The 11,288-nt window shown below is 45.2% G+C and overlaps 1 protein-coding gene across 1 annotated transcript in view; it reads right to left on the reverse strand.

Annotated features, from left to right (window-relative positions):
• Nucleotides 1–1,560: 1,560 nt before the first annotated feature.
• LOC123502264 overlaps nt 1,561–11,288 on the reverse strand; it is a 17,835-nt gene continuing 8,107 nt past the window's right edge. The window contains exons 5-16 of the mRNA XM_045251514.1: nt 11,244–11,288; nt 10,590–10,858; nt 9,949–10,153; nt 9,669–9,810; nt 8,886–9,046; nt 8,256–8,463; nt 7,900–8,073; nt 5,323–6,457; nt 4,690–5,239; nt 4,211–4,462; nt 3,611–3,761; nt 1,561–3,012 (exon numbers count right to left, since the gene is read on the reverse strand). The exon at nt 11,244–11,288 is cut by the window's right edge and continues 134 nt beyond it. Of these exons, the coding sequence (XP_045107449.1) occupies nt 2,776–3,012; nt 3,611–3,761; nt 4,211–4,462; nt 4,690–5,239; nt 5,323–6,457; nt 7,900–8,073; nt 8,256–8,463; nt 8,886–9,046; nt 9,669–9,810; nt 9,949–10,153; nt 10,590–10,858; nt 11,244–11,288 (3,529 nt within the window). The 3' untranslated portion in view covers nt 1,561–2,775. The remainder of the gene's footprint in view (nt 3,013–3,610; nt 3,762–4,210; nt 4,463–4,689; nt 5,240–5,322; nt 6,458–7,899; nt 8,074–8,255; nt 8,464–8,885; nt 9,047–9,668; nt 9,811–9,948; nt 10,154–10,589; nt 10,859–11,243) is intronic.

Consider the following 11,288-nt stretch of genomic DNA (forward strand, 5'->3'; position numbering starts at 1 on the left):
TTATAATCTCACTGTGCACTGCTCTATATCAACAAAGCAAAGTTAATTGTCCTGCAACGGAGTAAATAAGTAAATACATCAATAAATAACATTCTTGGAGTAAATAAATAAGTAAATACATCAATAAATAACATCCTGCCCTGGCAACACTGTGTGACTGAGTGACTGGCTGACTACGGCGCCGCTACTAAAGGCCCATATGCAATAGGTACTGTAATGAAATCACCCACAAGACAACCATCAGCAAACCTGCCCCTCGCACACACGGTAAGGGCATGTATCAACAGAAACCTTCATTCTTTATTGAAGTAAATACTACAAATTCCACATTTCTTTTGGTGGTGTTGAGAAAGGAGTGACATGCGGTGTGGTGGGTAATTTCACTAATTTGTCGACTATCAACGAGAGAAGGTCAGTGAAGTACAATTAAGTAATTCTAAATAGTAAATGTTCTCGGTAAATATCAAGACTGCAGGCTGCACGGCTGTTTCCACCACCAACAGTCTTGCATGGGCACCTGAGACAGGACTACTCGAGTCACATGCAATGAACTCTCACTGACGGGTGACTTCTGTGTGTGTGTGTGTGTGTTGATACTGATACTGACCACTTTTCACTGACATATTATCTCCCTTTTCGCGATCCACTCAATTCTCCACACTACCAAAAAGAAACGTGGATATTGCAGTATTTACTTCAACAAATTGTGAAAGAGCAGGGTGATGTGTCTTTACCGTGCGGGTGGAGTGTGATGCAGGCGGTGGGAGGGTTTCAAATATTTCTTAAATAATATATAAAGACAACTAATGATGCGCTACACACACTGACACACCCACAATGACAAGTGATGGCTGTGCTTGCCCTAGCGTGGATATCAGCCCCATACACACCCACACACCAACCTGACCCCAAATAACACCCAACGCATCGCGACCCTTGGGTAAATCCACACACAAGCACACTTCATTACGTCACCTCATATCTCCCTCCCCTGGTCTTGCCGCGCCCACACACTCATCTCACGCCCCCTCCAGCATCTCACTCACCACCTCACATCATCTCAGCTCCTCACTTCACTTGTAATACCTCAAATTTCGCTGTTGCCTGAAACCTTGACATCTGCCGCCCGCCGTCAGCTGGGTCCTCTTCTGCCATGGCTGACGTCACGGTGTGGCCACAATAGGCGCGATTTTCAAAGGACGAGCATTTACTGGGACCACTCACACAAGATTAAACCAGAAAAAATAAAAATCACTGCATAATTTTTGTTGTTGTCTCTTTTATATGAAAATGTCTATACAGTATTGAATGTCAAGTCATCATAAGTTGCCGATTATCAGTCAAAACAACACAGGCTGACGGAGTAACCTCAATATTCATTCAAGAAATCCCAGCCTTCTAAACATCCCCCCACTCTCTCTCTCTCTCTTGCCCAGCTATTTGTACCAGTAAGGAAAGGATTCACAGCTGACCACAACACACAGCAAGGCCCCACAACACAGCACACACTGGCTCACCCCTACCATGCCCCTTTAACAGTGTGGGGAGAAAAAAATACAGTTTAAAATAATGCTTTGTGCTCATTTATTCCTTGACTAGCTTAGAAACATTACAAAATTGATATAAAACTTGCATCTTTCTCTTCATTACCGTACAAAGAGATAACAAAATGAGTTAGGCAGTTATGTGTTGTTTTCCTTCCCCACACATACATACATACACACACACACACTTGTATATATCAAGTGTGTAATGCCCACAGCCTTCATCTCACATACAGAAATCAAAATATACATAAACTGTTTACCCGACACTTAAGACATATGCTATTTGTTTGTGTAATAATCTTAAATCACACATACATGGAAAAATAATGCAAATAAAAGGAAAAATTACATAAATACATGAAAAAATATGTAATTAGGGGGAAACTTAAGTAATGTGAATGCCGAATCTACAATAACAATAATAATAATAAAAATAACAATAATAATAACGCCAGCACATGCACAAAGATAATACTCCGATAAATACACATATACAAACATACATACAAACATATATATACATTTTTCAATCAATACTGAATCAAAATACAAATAAATATGTGTTCATGTATTCATTGTTGATTTATAAAAAGAAAAAAAAAATAGGAGTGATGAGAGAGAGAGAGAGAGAGAGAGAGAGAGAGAGAGAGAGAGAGAGAGAGAGAGAGAGAGAGAGAGAGAGAGAGAGAGAGAGAGAGAGAGAGAGAGAGAGAGAGAGAGAGAGAGAGAGAGAGAGAGAGAGAGAGAGAGAGAGAGAGAGAACTGACAGTATCTTGAATTATGATACTGTGAATGAAAGTATTGGAATATTTTTGTGGCAATGTGACCTTTGCGCGCTTGGTCTCACTCACTCACACACTCACACACACACACACACACACACACCTAATCTGTGACCATGTTTTCTGACCTTTTTCTTTGCTCTAACACCTTAATGCACCAGCACCCTACCTCTCTCTCTCTCTCTCTCTCTCTCTCAGTTGACACAGCCAGCTGCCACCCTTACCACACCAGCAACACCATCTAACACACTCTTAACACCACGAATCAACACTGTGATGCTTTGACAACACCAAAACACAGAGTAACAATATTAACTCAACACAAACTTCCTTCAACTTATTAAGAGTGCATAGATGGCTACCCAACACACACACACACACACACACACACACACACACACACACACACACACACACACACACACACATACAGGCCTTAGGAACAATCACCGCACACACAGGCCGTACATATGTGTGAGGGCGGGTGTGTGCGTCGAGGCCACAGCCAGGAGTAAAGGCAGGTCGTTCACATCAAGCCCCAGGGAGCGAGTGAGGTCAGGGAGGTGGTAGGGCGCTGCTGTGGCCCCCCCGCCCCCAGCCATGGCCCCACCCAAGAGGTACTGGGCCAGGAGCTGTGATTTTAAGTACAGCTCGCTCAGTAGTTGCTCCATATGCTGTACTACCTGTCGGGGAAGAGTTAAGTTTGGTTATAGTCTGTGTGCTCTAAAATGTCTCCTGGATTTAAGACACATTGTAGCTTGAGTTGAGTTTGGTTATAGTGTGTGTGCTCTAAAATGGCTCCTGGATTTCAAACACATTGTAGCTTATAACATAATTGATTTGATGTGAATAATGCTTGTTTTCTGTTGATTAATGCACTTTTTACAAGGACAGCTCAAGAGTTAACCAGTACCCTCAATCATTCATCTCTTTCTCTACTACATTATGGAACTCCCTGCCTGCTTCTGTATTTCCACACACACACACACACACCACGTAGTGTAGTGGTTAGCATGCTCAACTCACAATCAAGAGGCCCGGGTTCGAGTCCCGGCACAGCGAGGCAAATGGGCAACCTCTTAATGTATGGCCCCTGTTCACCTAGCAGTAAATAGGTAGGGGATGTAACTGGAGGGGTTGTGGCCTCGCTTTCCCGGTGTGTGGAGTGTGTTGTGGTCTCAGTCCTACCGAAGATCGGTCTATGAGCTCTGAGCTCGCTCCATAATGGGAAAGACTGGCTGGGTGACCAGAAGGCGACCAAGGTGAATTACACACACTTACGAACAAAGGACTGATGCCAAGTCTTGTGAGATCGAGAACAGAGTCAGTGATGGATGAGACAAGAGGGGAGGCATCCACTCTCAGCCCCACCACACCGCCGCCGCCGCTGCCACCCACCACATAGGAGTGAGAGGAGACCACCTGCACCTCCCTGAAATACAGTAAGTCGATCAGGTGGAGTGAGTTTGTTATGTTTGATCTGTAGAGGTTGAAGTGGAATTTTGTGGAGTACAGTCACTAACACACACACACACACACATGGAGGACACAAGATTAATGGCCACAGTCCTCACTATTTTAATCCCTTACGTGAGATTCTGAAGCTGTATAAAATCACCAAATAGTCACCAGAATGAATATGGAAATGTGTCTTGGTACTGAAGGGGTTAACAAAGTAAAAACACAACCTATTTCTCCAAGTAAACTAACAAAAACCCAAACATTACAAAAACCCCCACACACTAACCACGAATCAGAATCAACGACCACAGTATATAATCTACCTTTCTGCAACAAGACAACAAAATCAACAACAAAATCATTTAATCCAACTAAATTAACAAAAACCTCCAAACATTACAACAAATCCTACAAACTAACCAGGAATCTGTATCAGCGACCACAGCGACCGCCTCCGCCAATTGAGGGTCTAATGGAGAGTGGTGGGCGGCAGATGAGAGGTCCTGACGCAGCATGTCCTCCCAGCGCTGTGTCTGGGTGGTGGCGTGCAGGATGAAAGGTGAGGCATAGTGGTCCAGCACACCGCCTAACAGTGACCCAGCTAACCCGTGGCGCTGCGTCCTGGTGGTGGTGGTGCTGGTGGTGGTGGTGGTGGTGGTGGTGTAGACGCATCTGTTTAGGGTAGAATTGTTTGTTTTAAGGTTTTCTGTTTAAGTGTGTGTGTGTGTTTAGTCATTTTATATCATTATTTAACAACAGTGAATTAATTATGTGTGTTTATTTGTCAGTGTGTGTGTGTGTGTGTGTGTGTGTGTGTGTGTGTGTGTGTGTGTGTGTGTGTGTGTGTGTGTGTGTGTGTGTGTGCGTGTGTGTGTGTGTGTGTGCATTTCCATACTCACTTTGGCATGCCAATCACCACAGGCTCCTCTCTGGCCTCCGTCACTGCCTGTCCTTGCGTCTCCTGCTCCTCGTCCTTTTTCTCTTGCACCACCTCCCCCACCTCCACACCCTCCACACCTTCCCTGCAGGTGTGGGGGTGTGCAGGTGTCTTGGTCTCAGTCTGCTCCTCCAAGACATCCTTAAGGCTTGGGGGCGGTGAAGTCGTAAACACACCATTGGTCGGGTCGCTGTGGTGGCGTCTGTGAGTTTGTGTGGCGTCCCTGGCCCCACAGGATGCCACACCCAGCCCCCCTGTACCCTGGGAAGCCCTTGGGGTCTGAACACTTGGCTTACACATGTCCTCCTTCAGGTGACTTAGTGCTGGGTAAACTGTTCTCTCTAATTTTGTGAGGTCACGCACTGATTCGCGACCTACATTTCTCAACCTGACCCTGCGCCGTGTGTCGACAGGGTGTGGCAGGCAGATCACCCGAGCTCCCTGCACCCCTGCTAGGCCACCACACCCCAAGCCACTGTACCCTGTAGCCAGCTTTGTGTGTATATGTGTGTCTGAGTGTGAGTGTGTGGTTGGTGTTGGCAGGTGTGTTTGTGTGTGTATGTGTGTGTCTGACTGTGTATGCAAGGGTGTCAGGTTAGGGTATGTGCGTGTTTGTGAGTCAGCATGTGCGTGTGTGCGTATGTGCGACTCCGAGTGTGCATGTAAGTACGGTTCCTGCGGGTGTGTGCGTGTGTTTGTGTATGTGTGAGTCTGAGTGTGCGTGGAGCCGTGCGTTGGGGTGTGAGTGTGTGTGGGTGTGGCGGAGTGTTGTGGTGGAGAAGAAGAACTCTGCCACCTTCCTCCACTTCAGGCTGGATGTCCTTGGCTGGTATAACAACACTGTCTGGGTGAACCTTCCTCAGGCCAGCTGTGTCAGATTCACTTGGGATACATTCACTTTTCGACATGGATCTTTTAGTCCTTGGTGGCGGAACAGGGGCTTGCTGGGGCTGTGTATGTGTCATGGGGTGCTTTGAGGGCTGGCTTGTGAGGCTGGGGGTTGTGAGGGACATCTGTGTAGGCTGTGGCGTCTGTGTGTGTGCTGTGGCATCTGTCTCACGCTGCGATGACGAACGGAAAAGTTTTTGTACCTTTTCTGCGATTTTCCCCGGCTCCAGCACCACAGGGCCAAAAGTCTCCCTGTGGTCATCCAGGTGGTGCAGTGGGGGGTACAGACCAGAGGGAGGGGCTGGGGGGAGGTATGCATCACCCTCCTCCTCCTCCTCACACGCCAAGGAGGAAAGATTGAAAGATGTCTTGCTGGTGGATAAACTTGGCGGAGGTGGAGACAGAGAGGTGGTTTCTGTGACTGATGTGGTGGACTGTGGGGGTGGCTGTGGTGTTCCCTGGGGGTGCTGTGAGGGCTGGGGTTGCTGTGGGGGCTGTGGGGACTGTGGTGAGGCAGGAGAGGATGGCCGGCCACCCTCACTCACGACGCGAATCACAATCTCCTCACCATCATTTAACATCCAACGTTTTCCTTCCCCGGCATCCTTCCCCTGCTCCACACCCTCCCCTGCCCCGCCACGTGCCTCCTGCCCCCTCACTCCACCCCTTGCCGCCCTCCTGCTGTGTCTCAAGCTAGCATCCCTCTGTAAACCTGGCACCTCCTCCACTATGGTAGAGATGGAGGCGGCGGAGGAACACTGTGAGGACGTCTGGAGGTGTTTAGGCAAGGCGGAGGCACTGGTGGGTGTGTCTTGTGGGGCCTCCACCTGCTGCTCCACTACCTGAGGGCAAAAATGGCAGAACTAAGGTGACAGACGAGACACAGACACCATATAACCAGAACAGAGCAGTAAATAGAGAGATAAATACGTCAAAGATATTACTAATGTGAGGAATGACACAGACATCACTGAATAAAGACAGTGAATGAAGAGATAATTAGTTAAAGAAAGAATAAGAGCAAAGTAGAACAAAGAATAGGACACCAGGAAAAGAACAAAAGTGGGTAAAGAAAGAAAATTAAGAGATAGACGCCAAAGAAACTGGAGCAAAGAAACTACAGCAAAGAAAACACCAGGAATAAAACGGCAAACTAAAACGAAAAGAGTAAAGACAATTAGACCAAAAACTAGCCCAAACAAAGAAGAAAAATAAGAAAAAAACACTCAAGGAAGAAAGAAAATAAAGAGACGTCAAAAAAAAAGAAACTGGAGCAAAGAAAACAAGGAGTAAAGACAATAAGACAAGAAAAATTGCCGAAACAAAGAAGAAAAATAAGAAAAAACACTCAAGGAAGAGAGAAAACTAAGAGACAGACGCCAAAGAAACTGGAGCAAACAAACTACAGCAAATAAAACACCAGGAATAAAACAGCAAACAAAAACAAGGAACAAGACAATTAGACGAAAAAAATAAACAAAACAAAGAAGAAAATAGGAAAAAAAAACACACAAGGGAAAAGTAAACAAGGTCGAAGAACAAGGAACAAAACAGACACGAAAAGAACAACCAAAACAATGAACAAAACCAAACAACAAGACTAGATACCAAAAATTGAATCAAAACAACCAAATTAGTAAGGAACAAGGTTAGGTTAGGGTGGGTTGGGTTAGGTTAGGTTAGGATAGGTTAGGGTGGGTTAGGTTCTGGGACACAATTTTACCTTGAGATTTGTGTACCATTAGACCATTTTATTGACATTAGGAAGGGTCTATGGAAGGCAGAAGATTAATGGCCACAGTCTTCACTATTTTAACCTCTTCAATACTAGGGCACATCTTTACCATGAGATTTGTGTACCATTAGACCATTTTACTGGCATTAGGAAGGGTCTATGGAGGGCAGAAGATTAATGGCCACAGTCTTCACTGGGACACATTTTTACCTTGAGATTTGTGTACCATTAGACCATTTTATTGACATTAGGAAGGGTCTATGGAGAGCACAAGATTAATAGCCACAGTCTTCACTATTTTAACCCCTTCAGTACTGGGACACATTTTTACCTAAGATTTGTGTACCATTAGACCATTTTATTGACATTAGGAAGGGTCTATGGAGGGCAGAAGATTAATGGCCAGTCACTATTTTAACCCCCTACATAAATTTCCGAAGCTGTATAAAATCACCAAATAGTCACCAGAATGAATACAAAAACACATCCTGCTACTGAAGGGTCTGTTAGGTCACTAGAACAAGAGATCACCAAGATAAGGACACACACCTGAGAACACCTGATGATATAAGAGAGGATGGTGAGGAGGTGATGTAGCAGAGTGGTGTTGGAGCCCAGGAGAACAGTGCGAGCGGCGCGGGGGGGGTAGCCAACCGCACCACTCAACTCACACAGCTGCGCCCAAACTGCACTGTACGGGTGGGACTCACTCAAACGCTCCGCCTGTAAGTGAGTGAGTGAGTAAGTGAGTGAGTGAGTGAGTGAGTGAGTGAGTGAGTGAGAAAATAAGGAGGTAATTAGATGTCAAAGAAAGAACTAGAGCAAACAAACTGGAACAAAAGTAAAGTAAAATAAAGTAGAGAGAGAGAGAGAGAGAGAGAGAGAGAGAGAGAGAGAGCACATACCCATGAAGGCTGAGCTGGAGTGAATGGAGGAATCTGAGCAGCGGTGGTGGTGGTGGTGGTGGTGGTGCCTGGCGTGGTGGTGCTGGCATTGGTGGTGGCAGTGGGAGATGGCGGTGGTGGTGGCAAGGGTGGTGGATCGCTTGGGGCTACAGTGGACACCCAGCCAAGGTGATGAGTCAACACCGCGGTCAGCAACTTACTCACGAAGCTGCGGAAAAATTGGTGATGACCATAATAATAATAATAATAATAATAATAATAATATTCGGTTTATCAAAATTCTATTACACATATACTAAAAATACATATGGTGTGTGTGTGTGTGTGTGTGTGTGTGTGTGTTTCTATCTTGCAAAAAGAAAAGAAAAAAGAAAAAGAAAAACACAAAGAGAAAGAAAGGAAAAAAGAAAAGAAAGGAGAATTAACCATGAGATAAATATGGAAACAGAACAGAGAGAGAGAGAGAGAGAGAGAGAGAGAGAGAGAGAGAGAGAGAGAGAGAGAGAGAGAGAGAGATATGAAGATTACAAAAAAAAAATTGAAAAGGGCCTTGTCTCTTTCTGGACCACTACTACTACTACTACTACTACTACAACTACTATTACTACCACCACCACCACCACCACTCACAAATTAGTATGTTTAGTGTCGAAGGTGCTCAGAACAGCCGCCAGAGTGTCCACAAATGAGCAGCAGAGGGCGTGCCGTTCCGCCGCTGCCGCAGACTGTCCCAGGAGCCCCAGCCACACAGGACGTCCCAGCCTTGGCCCGCTCACCAGGTCCACCAGATCCTGAAGGCACAGAGGGAGAGGTAAAGGATGGAAGGACAAGAGAGAGAGAGAGAGGTAGAAAGAAAGAGATGAAAGAGGAGAGAGAAATGAAAGAAGGAAACAGGAATAAGGAAAATGAAAATAAACTATAAGGAGAGGCAAAGGAAGAGGAAAAAACACAAATAAGGAGGGATGAAAGAAAAAAAAAAAGAGAACAGGAAGAAAGAATTAAGAACTGGAGAGGAATGAACGAAGAAGAGATGAAAGAAGAGGAAAACAAGAAGAAAGAATGAAAATGAACTTAAAAAAGAGAAGAATGAAGGAAGGAAAAGAGAGGGAGGGAGAGAGAGAGAAAGGAATGAAGAGAAAAAAAAACAGGAAGAAAGAAATAAGATGAACTAGAGAGAGAGATGAAAGGAGACTAACAATAAAAGAATAAAGAAAAAGAGACAAATGAGAAAAGACATAGGATGAAATAAATAAGGAAAGAGGCAAACTAAAAGGACAGAGACAAAGGAGAGAGAAAAATAAACAAGCAGACTAAACACAGAGAAACAGAAAGAGAGAAAACAAACTTGAGAGAGAGAAAGATAAACACACACATCTAACACACCTCACTTGGTATAGCTAACGAACCACTCACCTGTTGCAGTTTAGAGACAGCAGCGTGTGTGGTGGAGACAAAGCTCTGGCGATGGAGGTAGGCTGAGTGCAGGGCTGTCTGTAGCTTGTTGATGGCACTCTCGATAACCCCAAGGTGCAGGAATAGCCAGTCCTCAACACTCCTGCAACACACACACACACACTACAGTCAGCGTGGCGTTTAGGGGACACGCACACACACACGTACTAAGGGTAATGAAAAGAACGCGTGGGTGAAGTGAATGGAAGGAAAAAAAAAAAAAAAAAAAGCCAATACTTACTCCTGCTGGTGGTGCTGTCCTTGTAACTGTATCAACACCGCCAGTCCCAGCTTGGTGGTGCGGCGCTGGGTGTGGTGGCTTGGTGATGCGCCCCTCCCCCCCTCCTCCACCACCCCCAAAGCCTCCAGCGATGTGTTGACGCTGCGTAGAAACCGTCGCTGCAAACTGTTAAGGCTCCCAGAGTTCTTGAGGCTGTTTCCTGATCCTGTGAGGTGAGGTGAGGTTAGGTGAGGTTAGGTTAGGTTGGGTTGGGTTGGGTTGGGTTGGGTTGGGTTGGGTTGGGTTAGGTTAGGTTAGGATTAAGATTGAGGTTAAGATGAGGTTGGGTTAGGTTAGGTTGGGATGGGTTAGGTAAGGGAGCATTTTTCCCTTTCTTTCTTTTTTTTTTTTTTTTTTACCCTTCAGTACCAGAGCTCATTTCTACCTCGAGTTTTGGGTGTGATTAGACAATTTTATTGACAGTAGGAAGGGTCTATATCACACATTCTCTCTTTTCTCTCTCTCTCTCTCTCAAACACACACACACACACTACTATCTCTCTCTCTCTCTCAAACACACACACTAAAAATATCCCTTTCTCTCAAAAACACACTAACTCTACCTCACTCACTCTCTCTCTCTCTCTCTCTCTCTCTCTCACCTTGGCGGGAGGAGGGGGTGCCATGAGGGGTGTTGGGCACAGACACCGGCGAGAGGAAAGACCCACAAGTAGAGGAGTATGGAGAAGGGGGACCACCGAACCCAGAGTCCCCTTCACTCAGCGAGGACCCGAGGCATTGTGGGACCTTCATGGCCAGTGTGTGTGACCCCCCCACTCCCCAAGGCACCTCCAGGGAGCCTGAGGTCACAGCGCCGTCACTTAAAGAGCTGATCGATGAGCTGAACGATGAGTCCTCTATACCTGGGTCACTGTGGGGAGGGGCATAGTTAGTGGTGGTGGTGGTGGTAGGAGCAGGAAATGTAGTAGTAGTAGTAGTAGTAGTAGTAGTAGAAGTAGAAGTAGAAGTAGAAGTAGAAGAAGAAGAAGAAGAAGAAGAAGAAGAAGAAGAAAAAGAAAAAGACAAAGAAGAAAGAAAAGAATATAAAAGAAGAAGTATAATAGCAATAATAATAATAATAATAATAATAATAATAATAATAATAATAATAATAATAATAATAATAATAACAATAATAAAAATAATAATAACAACAACAACAACAACAACAAAAAAAAAACACAAAAAAAAAAAAAAAAAAAAAGAAAAAAGAAAGAATGAAAGACTTAAACACTCTCTCTCTCTCTCTCTCTCACCTAGCGGCAGGGAGGCGAGGCAGGTGTGAGGTGGGTGCCGGGGCG

Source organism: Portunus trituberculatus, chromosome 1 (genome assembly GCF_017591435.1).
Source record: "Portunus trituberculatus isolate SZX2019 chromosome 1, ASM1759143v1, whole genome shotgun sequence".
In the NCBI taxonomy this organism is placed as follows: Eukaryota; Metazoa; Arthropoda; class Malacostraca; order Decapoda; family Portunidae; genus Portunus; species Portunus trituberculatus.